The following is a 17,743-nucleotide window of genomic DNA, read 5'->3' on the forward strand; positions in this document are numbered from 1 at the left end:
CAGCGTGCGCCCGCGCTGCCGCCCGCGCGGCGCCTTTAAGAGCTGGCCTACGTGGCAGCAGCAGCCGAGCGGCGGCCCGGCCCGGCGCTGCCCTGCTTCCCGCCCGCCCTTCCCGCGGCCGCCTGCGAGCGTGAGGCCGGGCCCCAGGCGCGCAGCAGCAGCAGCTGCCCCCTTCCTCTCCTACCGCCATGGGCCAGAACGATATCATGAGCACCGCGGAGGACTTCGCGGACCAGGTGGGTGTCTGTTCGCCCGTCTTCCTCTCTTCCTTCCCGGGCCTTTGTGCGCCGGGCCGCTCCCTCGGGCCGGCTGGGAGAGGGCGCCTCGGCGGGCCCCGCGCTGGGGTGGGGATGGGATGGAGGGGGCGGGGGTGGGGGGGGGTTAGGCCGCCGTCCTTAGGGGCCTGGTCTGGGATGGCGCCTGGCCGCTGTCTCGGGGCCTGTCCGTCCGGGGAGGCTGTGGGCGCCCTCGGCCGCGCCGCCTCCCGGGGGAGGCTGAGGGCCCGGCTTCTCCCGGCGGATTGGGGGCGGCCGGAGCAGGCCCCGCGGCCGGGTCCCTGTGGGAGCGGCCGGCCCCTGCCCCCGGTGAGCTCTGCGGCTGCTCGTACGGCGAAACGGGCGAATTCTTCTCCCTAGGGCTGAATAAATGGAAAGAGAGCAGGAGGCCGAGCTGCTCTCGTCTTCTTGCAAGCCGTCTAGGCTGGCAAATAGAGCATAAAGGGGTGTGGGAGGTTGGGGTGAGGTGGTGGTGACAGGAAAGCAAAAATCTAAACCCCGATTGATATCGGGAAACCCACACTGGAAGAGGCTTGCCAGCACCACGGTACTGTGCTTAGAACTGGGGCAAAAGGGAAGCAAACAAGCTGATGTTGTTTTGTAATCCTTCTAACGTTTATTTCAGTGGACGCCCTTACAGATTTCTTTTTTAAATAGAAGCCTGTGATCTCTTATTTTATGTGAGAGCAGGAATACTTTGAGTCGAAGTAGTTGATCTGCTGATGATTGTGATAGAAAGATCTTTGCTGTCATGGTGATTCATCGAATTGAAAATAAGAGGCAGCATCTAATCATACTTAAGCAAGTTCTCTGGAAAATCTGATTCTCTCTGGTTCTACAACTCTTTAACTCTTGAAGCAGTGAGAGTTGTGTGGTGCATGATAACACGTCACAGCTCTGAGGGGGCTGTGCTGCCTCTGTGTCTTTAACTGAGTTTTACTGGGAAAACCTGTTCTGCGCTTCCTCCCTACGCCCAGATGGAAGATTTGTTTTAGAGACAGCTTCTTATAGTGTGTGGAGTATTCAGTTTAAGGGATGCCTGGATCATCTTCGTCATCCTCTACTTACCTTCTCCTCTCACTTATTTTAGAGGAGAAAGTAAACTATCCCTGTAATGTTCAAATTACTTGCCAAAACTTACACTTGTCCTGACCTTTTTATAATGCCTTTCTGTTTATTCCTGTGGGGCTATTTCTAGATGTCTTTAACACCCCTTTTTTTCACACTACTGAAAGCTCTTTTGTCCAGCTAAAATGCAGTTCGCTTCCTCCTGAAATGAGTTTTAAATGACACAACTTTATTTATGCTTGGCCACATTCTATTTAAAAATGAGTCTTTCTTTTAGCTGCAGAATTTGGAGTGTTTGCGTACACTTACCCATCAGATTGCAAAGCAATTTTTATGGCTTTCCAAGTAAGTAACTTTTTTGATGGTTCTGTCTCCAAATAGCTTCGCTGTAGCACAGTCAGATCCTTTCAGTCCTGTGTATGCTGCTAAAACTCCTTGTCACACCAGTGTAGGAGTGGAGAGATTTACAAAACCATAACCTTTGCTATATATTGAGAAGTTAACACTTGGCAGTGTAGGAACTGTTAGTTCATCTTGGATTAAAAAAAATACTTGGAACATCTGGGCTGAAATGGTGTTGAAACTCCCCTTCATGGAGGCGGAAGTAGTGAAGCTGGACAATGGCTGTTCTTGGAGCTGAATACATTCTCAATTATATCCTTGCTTTCTCCACTCCCTGTACTTGTGTTCAAGACCTTAATGAGTCTTAATTTCTGTAGCATAAAAGCCCTGTGGGACAATGTTACAGCTACTTTCATGGCTTCTCAGTAAGTCCTGAATATCTCTTATAAAAGCAAGAATAATCTGTTCCTTAAATTCAAATACTAAAGCTTAACTTTTCTCAAACACTGTAATTTCCTTTTGAATTGGCAAATTATGCCTTAGATGCCAAGATACTCAATAGTAACAAGTGGCTCTTAATCCAGGTTGAACTACACTGAAGGCATGGTCTTATAAGGTAACTAAGCTTGCCTGACAGCTAGCTGTCAGTGAAGGAGGTTGTCCTACTTCTCCCAAGGCTATGTTCCACTTTTCTCTCACACTGGCACTTTTCTGTCGCTGGACTGGAGAGCTGAACTGTCAGGAAAAGAAAAAGTTTATTTTTTTTTTCTGTTGGTTCAATAATCTCATGATTTAGGTCAAGTGAGTACCCACGCTGGTGATGGGATCACTTGTGATGAGAATTAGTCATTAATTCAGCTTGGCTGTAGCGTGAGTTTGTACCTGCGGGGGCAAAGTACGGCTGGCGAGCTGCTCTGGTCTGCGCTGTCCGAGGACCGCGGTGGAGGAGATAGCTACTCGGCGGGTGTTGCGAAGTGGTCCTGTCGATTTCAGAGAAGGCGACTTATTAGATATTGGGGAGGGTGGGAAAGGCTATAGAGGGTTCTTAGTCTGGGTGATGCACAGCGCAAGGAAATCGGGGTCTTGGTTCTGAATTAGGCCCAGCTACAGGCTTTATGGGTCGGTTTGGTTTGAAGTGCCGTAAGACAGACCAATGTTATTAGTTAAATAACTTACATACTCAGAAGTTAAGCCCTTTTTTAGTGATTCTTGTTAAAATATTACATGCTAAGCCCTTCACTGCAGTCACCATGTGCTGCTGACACTATTGTACTGCAAGTAGCTGTATCTGGGGCCTGTACTGATTGTTTAGGGTTATAGAACTGATTCTTTCCTCTGTAATCCCCATAAGAGGGAGCAGATCTCAAGCAACTTTTCTGATGTCAGTAATAATCTCTAGGCATGTGGGTGCCTGGTATTTCTGCAGTTCTGAAAAAAATATGGGCAAAAATGCAATGAGGCTATTGAGTCATTGTACTGCAGTGAAAGGGCTCTAAAGGAGAACCAGACTCTGGGGGTTTTATTTAATTTTCCAATATAAATGCTGATGCACTGTTTTTCAGCTAATTCTAACATCTCTGTATCCTGCTTTGCAGAAAACAGGAGGGAGAAGAAAACCTTTCATTGTTAGTCTGGACTTTTTAGTGTTTTATATTAAAAAACCTGAATTTGGAAACTCTCTTGGTAACATAATCCTGTCAGTGCACTGATCCTTTGTCGTTATAAGCCAGATAACCTATTCTAGTTAGGCTGGAAAAGAATCTTCCCATAAAGTGAGATAGCAAAATGCAATGCATGACTAATAAATACCATTGTAAAGATTTCCTTAATAAATAGTCTTTTGGAAAAGGGAATTGGTATAAAGCACACTTCAGGAGTGAAAGAGCATAGTCATGAGAAATTTTATTGCAAGTAAAAACCTCATTAAGACTGCTGGCAGTGTTCTAGTGGGTCAGAGCTCTCTTGTCTTTTGAAATAAATGAGAAAGTCTCTGTTCCCAGTTTTTATAAATAACTTGTAGACATTGATTAGCCCAATGTGATGGATGTTACTGTCCTTGTGATTATTATGTGGGATCTCGTTGAGTGGATAGATACAAGTGGGTGAAAGGAAGTGATTTTTTCCTCTCTACCAGAGGATTGAGCATCCTGTTCCGGAAAAGATTACTGCTGTCTCAGGCTGCTAGAGGTCTCTGTCCTCCCAGAACAAAGCGATGTCTTACGTGGATACAAGCTAGATATTTGGAATATGGCTTTTTCAAAAGCTCCAGATGAATAATTCTGTGCAGCCCACAAGAGGGCTTTCTGTGCAGATTAGCAGACTGCTGTTCATCACCATGGTCATAACTTCCCTGATCCGAGAACATAATGTGTACACACACAGAAAAGGTTTCTATGTTTGGACAGAGTATATCTAGATGACAGCAAAAATTCCCAACTCCTGGCTGTATATTGGTCTTAAAATACCTGCAATTATGCTATGGTATGTACAATTTTAACAAGAGGGACTGGGTTTGTAACAAATTTGAGACTGTTGGAGGTGGGATATAGTTTGGAAAGCATGGCAAGAGTCAAAACAGAAACACTATTACCTCTTTTTGGGCAGGCCTGTATGGATTTGAATATTTCAAGCCTCCTTTTGACAAATAGGTTTTGAGCAGAGACTTGATTTAGGGATCCCTGGATCCTCTTGTGCATCTTTGCTTGTTAAACTAAGAGGAGCATTGAAATCTGTCTTTGCCTTTCTAATCCTATTAGAGGGGGAAATGGCAACACAAAGCCCCTCTGGTGTGTGTTAGTGACTTGGCTGCCAACACAGAACCAGCTGTTCTTCTTTAAAATAGTTTTACTTTAGCATATCGTTGTCTTTTCTCAAGATGTTTTGCCTCCTTGCAAGGAAGGCAGTACGTGTTAAGAACAGTTTATGCAAAGCCCATAGCAGAATAAGCCATCCAGTTACTTGATGACATGAGTTTAACACTACCACCTCCATCAGTCTCAACAGTTTTGTTTTGGCGTACATGTGTTGTGCTTAGTGGAGTGTGTGTTTCAAGTCCTGTGTCTTAGTTGCATATGTTTATTAACTGCAGCTACCAGGTTTCCCATATGTGCTGCTTTAATCTGTGTGATGCGTAACGGAAGTAGGAAGTGGTCTCAGGGTGCAGTGTTTGAGCCACATGTTGCTAATGTTGTGCAGGGACAAAACAAGGATGTCTGGTGCTATTAGTGCAGTCCTACTTCTAGAGATCTAGCATGATCTCATGTGACAAGGTGACCTCCTCAGTGGATGAGGTAAAGGCTGTGAATGTTGTCTACCTAGACTTTAGTAAAGCATTTGACCCCGTTTCCTACAGCATTCTCCTAGAGAAACTGGCTGCTCATGGCTTGGGCTGGCGTACTCTGCTGGCCCAATACAAGAAAGATGTTGAGGTGTTGGAGCAATGAAGCTGGTGAAGGGTCTGGAGCACAAGTCTTGGGAGGAACAGCTGAGGGAACTGAGGTTTAGTCTGGAGAAAAGGAGGCTGAGAGGAGACCTTACAGCTCTCTACAGCTGCCTGAAAGGAGGTAGTACCTGGGTGGGTGTCAGTCTCTTCTCCCAAGTAACAAGCAATAGGACAAGAGGAAATAGCCTCAGGTTGCAGGAGGGGAGGCTTAGATTGGGTATTAGGAAAAAATTCATTCACTGAAAGGGTTATCAGGCGTTGGAACAGGCTGCCCAGGGAAGGGGGTGAGTCACCATCCCTGAAGGTATTTAAGGGTTGTAGATGTGGCGCTTAGGGATATGGTTTAGTGGTGGACTTGGCAGGGCTAGGTTAACAGTTGGACTTGATTATATCTTAAAGGTCTTTTCCAACCTAAACTATTTTATGATTTTGTGATCTCCTGTTTCTTATAAGTGACTCTGTCCTTAGTTAAATTACTTAAGTGATTTATACCCGAATCCTCTAACTGTAAAAATCACTTGATGTCTGTTATGTTCTCTTGTAGTTATTCTCTTCCTTTCTCTCTGGATCTCTGTAGCTAGTTGTTCTTTTTGCCTCAATTTTTGTTCATACAGTTTGTTACTGAAGCTTATTTACTTTAAGCTTGTTGTGTACAGGAGCTTCAGCTTCTGTGTGGCTAAGTAAATGCAGCCACATGAGTTACAGATGTCCAGAGATGATGAGTATCGTGATAAGGTTGCTTAGCACTGCAGCTGGCTTGTGCTTCAGTCTTTCTGACTTGTCTTAAGCTGATTGGATGTGCACACTCATGTTTAATAGGTACTGTTAAACTCCCTCTGTATGCTACAGGAACAGGTAAAATGCCTTCTTGGCTCCTTCACCTGGACTATGGGCAGTTGTGTTGTTTCAGGGAAGAGAAGATGAGATTAGCTCACATGACTCTAAAACAACAAAGATGAGGCCTGGAGGCAGATATCCTCTCATGTTTGCTTCTTTTTTAGCCTTTTTGCAGCAGTGGTTTTTTTCCTTTTCTTACAGATGCTCAGCGCTTGTCCTCTTTCATTTCCTTCTAGACCAAAGTTGCCTGTTCTGTGTCTTGACATGGCAGACTTACTTTACAAACCACTTCTGGTTTTGTACTATTTCCAGAACTTTATCCTTAGTATTCCTCAGCAAGTTTGCCAAAATGCCCAGTGAAATCCAGGAGAGGAGAAAGCTGAAAACCATGATGTGTGTGTCTCATTTGGTGACAAAGATCACAAATTTCCTTCTGACTCATGTCTCCAACTGTTAACATGGCTTAAAAAAGCCTGAAGTGGCAGTCCTGAGTCAGCGTACAGCTGTACTTTAAAGGCACTTGATTAACTTGAATCTTGACCCTTAGACTCTGGATGCATGCAGTACAGCTAGTGTAGTTTTGTCCTGATATTAACTGTTAAGCATGTTTGCTAGATGTGCGTAGTTTGGGTTTTTGGGGTTTTTTGGTTTTGTTTTTTTTTGTTTGGTTTTTTTTTTTCTCATGATGCCCCATCCCTGGAAGTGTCCAAGGCCAGGTTGGATGGGGCTTTGAGCTACCTGGTCTGGTGGAAGGTGTCCCTGCCCAGGGCAGGGGGACTGGAACTGGATGGTCTTTAAGGTCCCTTCCAACCCAAGCCATTCTAGGATTGTATAATCTTCAGTTACACAGTAAGCAAGGCTTGTCATTTGTGTAGGATTTGGAACAGCCTTTAGTATTTACTAATTACTGTGGCAAGAATAAACTTTCAGAAGTTACTTCATGAATCACTCGGGGTAGTGATGCAAATCCTAGTGGAAGTCTCCGTTAAGTAATAACCAGTGCTGCTTAGGAAACTGAGTGGCAGTTAAGCACTTGTCATAATCCAGAGGCAGGCAGTTTTCCTGTGCACCTCACAGTCCTATAGAGCATGCTAATCTAGACCCTTTTTGGCGATTCTGTGTTTGTTCCGTTACAATTATTGTAATTGTAGAGCAAACTAATCAGTGAGTTTGCAGGAGGAAGGAGTTTGTGGGACCAGATACATCTTGCATTCCCAAGAACTAAGGTTCAGCATCTGTTGCGTGATGATATAATTTCCTTTTAGTTACTACACTGAATTGTACATATAAATGCCTATTTTATTTCTGTAGAGGATACTGTTTTTACTGGAAGGAGAAACTGTGTATACTTGCATAGAGGATGGGGGGTGCAATTTCCTGCAACGGCCACACTGATCTAATAGCTGCTGCTGCTACACAAGTACACATGCTTTGTACTGTTGCTTTTCTGAGCTGTTAGAAGTAGCTTGGCAGAAAGCTTATTAATGTTTTTTCATTTTTACAGAGTTAGTCTTCTGTCAGCCTGACTCACTGAATCAGTTTGTTACAGGGTGTTGAGTGCCCGAGTATGTGAGGGGGAGTAGGATTGCCCTTTCAGCTCCTGGCTATCTGATAGTCGAGCTGTAATATGAAACCCTGAGATAGACAAACTGAAACCAAGGTCAGCCTTCATCTAGTAAGAGCTCCGTGAAAACACGGTTCCCCTTACATAAAAAGTCCTTGTCCAAAACGCTCTTTGGGTGGAGCATGACGACAGGTTTCCCATGCTGCTCCCAACTGTTCTCAAACTGGAATGGAGAAGAATGTTATTAAATACAAGTCCCAAGTATGTGTTTCTCTCTAGACGTTGACCCTGTGTGCATGAGAACAGTTGACTTCAGAGTCTGCAGAGCACATGGATCTGTTGTGCCTTGAGTATCATCTTGCCTGCCTTCCCTGCTAACGATTCTGTCTGCCCATGCAGTTCCTGAGGGTGACGAAGCAGTACCTCCCTCATGTGGCCCGCTTGTGCCTCATCAGCACCTTCCTGGAGGATGGCATCCGCATGTGGTTCCAGTGGAGTGAACAGAGGGACTACATTGATGGCACGTGGAACTGTGGTTATTTCCTGGCCTCCGTCTTTGTCTTCATAAATCTCTTTGGACAGCTGAGTAAGTGGCTCTAAGGCTGTTACACTGGAGTGCTCTGGCATCCACCTTGTCTGCCATTCTGGCTCATGTAAGCACTGTGAATCATGTAAGAGCAGCATGTCTCACCAATTTCTTAATAGCCGTTGACAGCTTAGAACTGATAGTACTACATGGGCTGAATGAAAAGAACTCTTAATGGACCTGCTTCAGCCTTTTGTGGAAGTAATCTTACAGAATTTCTTGTGACACGCTACTTTTGAGTCAGATCTACCAAAAAGCCATTAAGACAATCTGTTTTCAATTCTGTAGATGCATGTATAAACACATACCGTGCCACCTGAATTCTCTAAATGAAATACTCATATTTTTTTTTAAAAGGGCAGTGTTAAGACTTTCTCAGCCTGTGGATTTTATGGGTATTAATCTCAATGGCAAAGTGTTATCCTGCAGTTGGTACACTTAAGCCTGAGAGAGGTGCTTGTGTCAGACTTTCAAATCCCAGGAATCAAAATAATCCCAGAAGCAGGGTTTCTCTGTGTGCTAGGTGGATTTAGGGTATTAGAAATGAAGAGAAGCAAAATTATTTTGTTTGGTATGCCCCTGATCTACTGTTCTTGATTGCTCTACTAATTTCTTGTGTCTGGGGTTTTTTTTTACCCTCATATTTTTGTGTAGAGTCTGCTTAATTTAATGTAGTTACCAGTCCTCATGTCAAAGGCTGTCAGTGCTTTGACAGAAGACTTGAAGGATATAAAACAAGAGCTTTCAAGGAAAAAGGAGTCCAGCTTGTTTACCCTAACAGTTATCTCATTAAAAAAAAAAAGGAAAAATCCATGATTAGTTGAGTTTCTTTTTAACTTTTTTTAATGCTTTAACTCTGATAGCTGCTGTACTGTGCTGTGTGTTGGAGACTGCATTCAGCATGTGCTTACCCTTTATAAAAGATACTTCTGGAGTTATAAAGTATTTTAAAATGCACTAAGACTTCTTGGTTCTCAAACTGATTTGTGCCAGTGTGCCATTAACATTTCCTGCCTGATGTTCTCTGTGGCACAGTTGAAAGAAATCAGAGTCTGCTCAGTTCAAAACAAGTCAGCATTCCTGCAGCATCTTTTCCTATGCAAGCCAGAAGTGTAACTGTGTTCAATTTCCCCAACTCAGGCGGCTGTATCCTGGTGCTGAGTAGGAACTTTGTGCAATATGCCTGCTTTGGACTGTTTGGAATTATAGCATTACAGGTAGGAGGCTTAAGTCTTCAGCCCTTCTAAACCCTGTCTTTCAAATCTTCTCTTAGCCCCAGTACTACCAACATACTTAAATACAGCTTGCAACCCTGGAATATTTCTCCACCCTGGCCTAGTGCCAGCCCTCAATAGCACTGAACTATTTTGCTGCTTCTTTTCTTCTGATGTGCCCAATAGATCCGTAGTTGTAATTGCAATTAGTCAGCTGGAGATGTTGATTCAATGCTTGACCTTGACCAGCTTAGCAGAAGTAACTTGCAATTTACCTGTATGTCAGTAATGTGCCAAATGAGGAACTTCCAGTTGCTTTGCCCTTCAGCACACAGCTTCTATAAAGGACTATCCCCATCACAAAGGATTCTAGCTAGTAGTGTCTTTGTTCAGAACCAGTCAATTTTTGTGGGGGCTAAAGCACAAGTAAAATCCTGGTTTCTGTTCCCCGTTTTACACTGACCCATTGGACCACATTCACGTAACCTACCTCGTTTTCTTCTGTATAACGTACTTCTAATTGACTTCTGCTATGGGTGGTACAGGCTTGAGATGACAACATCGACTCAGAACTTCAGTGTAATTTATATGGTGTTTTAACCTGTTTTCTTCTTTGCCTAGACTATTGCGTACAGCATTCTATGGGACCTGAAGTTCTTGATGAGGTACGTCTACTTCTTAAAGTTTTTATCAAAACAGAGTGAAAACTGTCACTGCCACTCTTCGACAGATGAAATTGTACGTAGTATTTACTAGAAAAAAAATTATAAATTATGCACTTAGATTGAACAAGCAATGACAGCAGTTAAAAAAATATATATATCTATATATTTAACACAGATATCTATATCTGTATTAAACCATAGACAGCAGGCTCAGTGCTGTGGAAAGGAAAGACTAATCCTAATCCACTAGGATCTAAGTGCTTCTGCTACTAACGTCCTTGCTGAGAGCTCACTAACAACTGTCTAGACTGGATCAGTGAGCTGCTGTTACTTCCTAAATGGCTAAAATAGCAACTGTGCTTAGGCATGACTGAAGCAATTTTCCAAGAAAACTGAAGCATGTAGGTGTTAGAGTGGTTTCTGGGATTTTAAATCTTCCCTAAGTAGAAAACAGGGCTCTTAAACATGAGCTTTCTTGTCAAATCCTGAGTGGTGGCTGTCTGTCACCTTTTCACCCCCCTCCTTTGAGGGGAAGGCAGGGGTCAGCACAGGAACTATACTCTGGGCTTACTACAACCCTGTAAATGTGTAACTACTTTTAGCAGTACTGCTGCTCTGTTTTTTCAGAGCAACCTCTGAACTACTTTGGCACGTATGGCTAAACCTGAGGTACAGAATAACTTCAGCACAACTAAATTCATGCTGTAACAGATGCTAAGCAGCTGTGCCACTTCTCTGGCAGGCTGTGTGTGTCTACACTGGCTCTTGTGAATCATTGTTGTGTACAATGCTGCTGTTTCAGCTGTGGAGTCTAATACAGACACGCATCACAAGGTGCAGAGTAGGTCACTCCTCACTAGCATGCAGATTCTTACTGAGTTGAAATTGTCAGATAAGACTTTAAATCTATAGGTCAATGCAAACTGTAATAAACTGCCTTTTTTTTTTTCCTCTCCCCATTTTTGTCTTTCTGTAGGAACCTTGCCCTTGGGGGAGGCTTGCTGCTGCTTTTGGCTGAGTCACGCTCAGAGGGGAAGAGCATGTTTGCTGGTGTCCCTACCATGAGAGAAAGCTCTCCTAAGCAGTACATGCAGCTGGGGGGCCGTGTGCTGCTGGTCCTCATGTTCATGACACTGCTACATTTCGATATGAACTTCTTTTCTGTAAGTATCTGAGTATAAAAGTAGGAGTCAAGGAACTAGAATAGTGTACCAACTCCCAGATTGGCTGTAGGACCTACTCAATGCTTATCATTTAAGTCTATTTTTTTAGTAGAATTATATTTAGAAAAGTTGTTAAATCTTTGCCATGACAACTTGTTCTGCTGAACTTATCCATGCTCTGCTCTGAAGTTTGTTTACTCTTGTGTGTTTTGTTTTTTTTCTTGCAGATTCTGCAGAACATTGTGGGCACAGCCCTGATTATCTTGGTGGCAATTGGCTTCAAGACTAAGCTGGCTGCCTTGACTCTAGTCATCTGGCTGTTTGGCATCAATATCTACTTCAATGCCTTCTGGACCGTCCCAGCCTACAAGCCCATGCATGACTTCCTTAAATATGATTTCTTCCAGACCATGTCTGTAATTGGAGGGCTCCTCCTCGTCGTTGCACTGGGCCCTGGTGGAGTCTCCATGGATGAGAAGAAAAAAGAGTGGTAACAGGAATAGCAACACTTCTTGGGACATAACGTATTAAGTCCAGAACTGATTCTCTATGGATTCAACAAAAACTGCCAGCATTTTACACGTACATGCCCCCTTCCTATGAAAGGCACAGATATTTTGAATTTGATTTACAGTGGCACCAGTAATATAATAGATGAAATCCTGTTTCTTCAAGGAATGTTGCCTAGGCTTATTCTAACTTCCTAGATTTGGAACTAACCCAAGGAACCTGCGTTTTGCTGATGCTTCAGTGAGTTGCAGTAGAAAGGTTTGCTGTCTTTAATGTCAGCAATGTTTTAAAATTTGAAGTACTGTGAGCAGATACAGCTGTATCATTCAGTGTGCTGTTGGGTTCTAGCTATAACTACAAAAGTGGATCCCCTTTCTTGCTCTTATCAAAACTGTCTTGTGCATAAGGAGTTCCATTGCTGGTTATAGCAAGGTGAAAAGCAGCATTAAAAAAAAAAAAATCAGTTATTTGGCTGCTCAGAGGCCTGTAATTCTGTTTTGTTTAAGAAGAGGGGAGGTCTTTCCTACCCCCAAATAGAAGGCAAAAATAAAACCCTCAAAGTAGTTGTACCCCCCCTCTAGGTACGAAAAGAGAGGGGGGTTTTCTAACATGCCTCGCCTCAGCTCTGCTCTTGAGGGAAACAAGGGAGAATCCTGTATTGCTAATCAGTTTTAAAGAAGGAAGCAGGGGAAGAGACTCCTGAAGAGACAGAATGTTAGTTTCTGTGAAAATTATGTGCCAAAAGAACTCTCTATTCAGCATTCTTTCCCCAAAGTTGCCCCTCCTGAATTCCTAAGAAGGGAGCCAAGTTGTGCTGCAGGTTCCATAATAAAAGCTCCTTTCCTCTATCAACCAGCTGCAATCCATATGTGCCCCAAATTCATATCTGAATTACAGGTTCTCAGTGAAAGTGTCTTCAGAATTACAGAAACTCCCCTTTTCCCTGCACGCACTACGTGCAAGATGAGAGCAGTCAGTCTTCTAATCTGTAGTCTTTGCTTCTTAGGTTCACTTCTGTCAGTCTCCTGGCTGCAAAAGTCCCAGCTGACTGAACAGCAGAAGAGCTGGGGTGCTGAACTCTGGAGTACAGCCCCTTCTCTCTGCCATCTCAGACCACACCTGGGATGTGTAGGGAGGAAACAGTGAAAGCTGGCTGTGTGCTGCCATAGCCCTGGTTCTCAACTCTGTATGCAAACTGTCATAGCTAAAGAATGCAAGTGCAGAGCCTGTGCAGTGAATAAGCAGCCAGGGATGTAACTTGCATGTTCAGAGAGAGGAACTCCTCAGCATCATGGTGAGGAGACAGGAAGGCCCAGTTTTCACTTCTCAGTGCCACAACCTCTGTGCCATGAACATGCTTAGTGCTGCTCACAGGAGGCATTTTGTCCTCTGCTAGTCAACTAGGTGAACCTGTTTCACTAGATCATCAAAGAATTCTAGAAAGCACGAGTCCTACCAACTTGCTAACATTACATTGATCCCTTGCACTATTGTCTACCTTGAGAAAGCTGCTCAGCTCTTCAAGGAGTAATTCAGCTGAACACCTCCAGCAGGAGCTATTTACTGGGGTCTCCTAGTAAGGACAACCGACCTGGACAGTTCAGCTTAACGGTTGCATTTTAGGAGAGAAGACTAGGCTGAGAGAACTGATGACAAAGAGAAGAGCACTGTTGAATCTTAAACCAGTGATTTCATCATCTTAAGGGGAAAACAGCCTATGTAATAGCAAGATGTGCTGCTGCTGAAGGAAACAAACTGGTATGTGGGGGTAGATGGGAGGGGAAGCTAGTGTTTAAGTTCAGGTCACATAGAAGGCTTTCTTTTTAAATAGGTTTTGCAAGATAAGTTTTCACCTCAAGTGTTCACTGTGCCTGTCTTTTCAGTTACGGATACACAGCACAGGATGCTTTTGCTCAGTTTCACTGCAGGTCCTAGAATGGTGTTAGGCTACATCAAGGCAGCCATCCTCATATCTTAACTGCTGTTGATGTTTGTAGTATTTATAAATGGGATCATGGAAAAAGTAGCCCATAACTTGGTTTTTTCAACTTCCTTGTGTCCTAACTATGGACTAGTCTGAAATGCTGTTCAGTTTCCTCTGTGAAAAATCAAGTCCTCTTTCCAACTAAAGACCCCAGAAACGGAACTGATACTGTCCCTTGCAGTAGAAATACTTTGGTACTGAAGGGGCTGTTAGGTGGAGGGCATTACAAGATATTTCTAGGCAGCGCAATATGCAGACTTACTAACTGTGAGTCCTGATGCAGAAGATCCTGGTTTCCTACATACACTGCTGTATTCATGCATCTCCCAAAAATACAGTGACCTCTTCCCATGGCTGAGAAGCTCTCACAAGCAGGATGTCAGCTATCAATTGGCTCTGCAAAGTGTTCTGGAATTCATTCTGAATATATTTTTGCTTTCTATGTGGAAAAAAAAAGTATAAATTCTCATTTTATGCTGTATTTTGTACCTTAGTTGTGTTTGAAAATGTTTTGATTTTTTGAAACAATCAAAATAAAACAATGGCATCTTTGTATCCACTTAGCGTGTGTGACTGGTGGCGATCCACAGAAAACTACCTGGCAATGCTGGTCAGTGGTCTTGTGCTTTCTCTCTTGCCTGCTGAAAATCATCTTTCCAAAAAGAGGGCTGAGCACTGGGCTGCCTGTGCCTGACTGCAGCAGTCGCCCTTCCCTTTGGGGTGGTGGCCAGCTTGAGGCTGTTACAGTGCAACTTCGTTCTACCTCACTACTCCCCTTCCCCAGCTGTAACAGTTCACTGGAATGGGCAAACACTTCTAGCCTTCTAGAACTGTTATACAACAGGCTTCAGACCATGTATTTATCATAAAATTTATTTGCCGTTGGTTGCTTTCTTGAAGTTCTTGGGTTTGTGATGGTGATTCTTGAATTTCTTCTTTAAAGGGCCTGACTGTTTCTGTAGGGGGAAAAAAAAAGTTAATCAGCTTATTTTCAAACCCCAAAATCCAGCTCTGCCCAAGATAGCTTAAAGAAAAAAACCTGAGTGTGGTACGCTGTTCCAACAGAGGCAGAACAAACACAGCCCTGGGTACAGAGCTGGCCAGGATCTCCTTGCCCTATCCTGCAAATTCACATTCATTTCTCTGGCAGGCATATGGTTTCAATAGATGCAAACAGTGACACTCTCCCTGTAGAAAGGAGCCTAAACTTTATCCAGCCTTAACTTTGCAGTTTGATACAATTCTAAAGGATCCAGCCCCTTTCTCAGGGGCTGCCTCAGAGAGGTAAAGGTTTATCCACCTTTATGTGGATAACATCTGCCTGCTTCCCAAATGGAAGAATCAGGGTATGTCCTGTAAGGCAGGACCTGGCCAGCTCCTCAAAAGAGGCAGAAAAAGGGTCTAGAAGGACCCTGTGACTTCAAAAGGGTTTAACAGGTCTCTGTGTGTATGGGGAGGAAGATTATGCAACCTACAAGACACACTTCAGTCTCCCTGTAAGGACAGCATGCAGCAGGATCCCATCAAAGATGAGCCGTTTATACAGACAGGAACCACCCTCGTTAGAGCAGGCAGGATAAACATTTACTGGTAGTAATTCACACCTCAGGATGCAAGTCAGCAGCTGGCACTTGGGGAAAGTCTATTCTGAACAGCTTTGCACCTTCTCAGACAGGAATAGATCAGACAAACACCTACAGGATAGGATCCCGGCTCCCCACTCCCCTGGTGCTGCACACAGCACTGTGACTCCCACCTTTCCCCTTTTGTTGCCAGCCGTTCTGCCGACATCCATTCTTTCGCTGTCCTCTCCGTTCATGCCACCGTTGGGCTTGGTCCCCTCGTCCTCGCTGTCTGTTGCAAAGTCATTGCTGCCCTTTGCGGTCTGTGGAGCTGCTGGGCTTTTTTCTGGGAAGAGTGCAGCTAAAATACAAAGATGTAGCTCAGGATCAGTGCCCTATGCGCACAGGCTCTGCCTCTCCCTAACTTTACTTTGAGGACATCTTAAAGGTGATTTGCCAAGCTGCTTTCAGCCCCCGAGCATATATATGTCACTACTGAAGGACTTGGGAAATAATAAGCACAGTGGTGTTTTATCAGGAATGTGCCCGGTGCTCTCGCTAGCCCCGTTCTGGGAACTGCTCAGCACAGTTCTGTGGTGTGAGACCTCCGCTCTCCCACAGCAAGGCAGTGCCTCCAGACCTCAGTCAGCACAACAGCCTGACCCACTCCTATCAGACGGGAGCACTTGCTGTGGAGACACCTATAGCAGCAAATCCCAGGGAATCTTGTATCTCTCCCCCTCACACCTTACATGGTAAGCTCAGGTTATTACTTGGTGATAACTGCTATTTCTTATTTGGCAGTGGGAAGCTTTCCTGAAATCCAAGAATCCCGAACTGGATGCAAGTCACATGCCTCTGGCACGCGAGCAGCAGGGAGCAGCAAAAAGAAGCGGGGAGAAAATGAGCTAACAAACTCCCTTCAGGACACAGATGATACCAACGTTTTCACTCACGTGGGTACAAGTCGCTCATGCTGTCGTCTGTCTCCTCTCCATCCTCATCACTGGACTGTGGCTCCCAGAATTCCTCTTTTCTGTACGGCTGCCTGCTCCCGTTCATGTGCTCATCAGGGTGCTGCGTCCGCTGCTTCCTCTGTCGCAGGCAGGCAGGGACGTACTCCACTCCTTCCTTCTGGCACTCCTCATCTAATAGCGCAAGGAGTCAGGCAGCACTTAGCAAGGCCACCCAGTCACCCTATTCCTTTCCATGTCCAACTCTAGCTTATATTAAATGCAACTCAAAAGTACGTCAAGCTCCAGCTCTCATATACATTGATGTAACCTACAATGATACTGTGGACCATGAAAGATGGGAAATACATTAACGCAGAGGCCGTGCTGGAGGTGTGAACCACCCTGGAGAAGTTTTAGAACCGCTCCTCTCAAGTAAGGATGTTCCAAGGTATTTGCTAGAGGCTCATTGCTTCCTACATCTGGGATCTTCCTTCCTAGCTGAGCAGCACACACAGCAACAGCAGTACCTTCCTGTCAAACTGAAGAAAATTTACCCCCTTCCTTCATGTAGAGCTACTGGAATCTCAACAGCTCAGGAAAAAAAAAAAAGTTGGTGGTTGTGTCTTCAGAAAAGCTACTTACAAGTTTTTAGGGCCTTCTGGTAGCGCTTCCCTTTGACATGACGCAGCACGTGCTCTGGAAACTTGTTGATGTGTCTGAGAGTGAGCTTGCAAAACAACTGGTGTCTGACAGACACAGAAAGACAGAAGGAGCCAGCAACAGAGGTTAAGTATGCTATTAATAACTTTTCACTCATAAGCTCTGTGCTCAAACTTGAAAAATAGTTTATAAGACTTTCCCAGTCTCCCAAAACCCACGGACACTCAAGAACTTTGCAAAACCCGACCACTTTAAGTCTGAGATTGAACAAAACGTGAAGCAAAACACACAAGAGGGAGAATACGTACAGATTCTTTGTGCTGGGCACTATGTGGGGCTCAAACTTGCCATAGTCAAACTCTCTGGCCGTCTTTATCAGCCGCTGATACTTCTTGCCATTAGTATAAGCCTGCAGCTCCGACAGCCGGCATGGCATCTCGTGTCCTGTCAGCCTGCATCTCACCTGAAGGAAAAGGATGTCTGGTCAGGGAAGCCCAGGGGATCGCCCCAGAGCTGGCAGGGCAGGGGAGACCTCAAGCTCCCACCAGCGCCCTCCTCCGACTTCCACAGCTGGAGAAAAGCCCCCGGGCACCCTCCCCGGCCTGCCGCCAACCGGCCTTGTCCCCCCTCACAGTCCCCTCAGGGGACGCGGCCCCGGCCTTCCCTCATGGCCCCCCTCCGCCGGCGGCCCCGGCCCTCAAGGCGCCCCTCGGCCCCGCACGGCTGGGCTCCAGCCCCACCTTGCCCGGCTCCGTGAGGCTGAGGAGCGGGTGCTGCCGCAGGAACAGCCGCTCCTCCTCGGGCACCTCCGCCATGGCCGCGCCGCCGCCAGGCCCCGGCCCCGCCATAGAGCGGCGCCGGCAGAGAGGAGCGCGCCGCCACTTCCGGTGCCGGCACCATAGAGAGGGGCGGCCG

At 45.1% G+C, this 17,743-nt stretch overlaps 2 protein-coding genes across 2 annotated transcripts; one reads left to right on the forward strand and one right to left on the reverse strand.

The window, feature by feature from the left end:
* Positions 1 to 52: 52 nt before the first annotated feature.
* On the forward strand, positions 53 to 14,209 carry SURF4 (surfeit 4). The gene is made up of 6 exons (XM_086763997.1): positions 53 to 236; positions 7,928 to 8,114; positions 9,255 to 9,331; positions 9,950 to 9,993; positions 10,970 to 11,156; positions 11,384 to 14,209. Exons 1-6 carry the CDS (start codon positions 189 to 191, stop codon positions 11,648 to 11,650), a joined length of 810 nt encoding a protein of 269 aa, XP_086620123.1. The 5' UTR covers positions 53 to 188; the 3' UTR covers positions 11,651 to 14,209.
* Positions 14,210 to 14,505: 296 nt separating this feature from the next.
* Positions 14,506 to 17,723, reverse strand: SURF2 (surfeit 2). The gene is made up of 6 exons (XM_086763508.1): positions 17,569 to 17,723; positions 17,137 to 17,291; positions 16,811 to 16,914; positions 16,169 to 16,360; positions 15,407 to 15,573; positions 14,506 to 14,606 (listed from the first exon to the last, which is right to left on the reverse strand). The coding sequence occupies exons 1-6, from the start codon at positions 17,674 to 17,676 to the stop codon at positions 14,523 to 14,525; spliced, it is 810 nt and encodes a 269-aa protein (XP_086619634.1). The 5' UTR covers positions 17,677 to 17,723; the 3' UTR covers positions 14,506 to 14,522.
* Positions 17,724 to 17,743: the final 20 nt, after the last annotated feature.

This window comes from Chlamydotis macqueenii, chromosome 20 (assembly GCF_036417535.1).
Source record: "Chlamydotis macqueenii isolate bChlMac1 chromosome 20, bChlMac1.mat, whole genome shotgun sequence".
Taxonomy (NCBI): Eukaryota; Metazoa; Chordata; class Aves; order Otidiformes; family Otididae; genus Chlamydotis; species Chlamydotis macqueenii.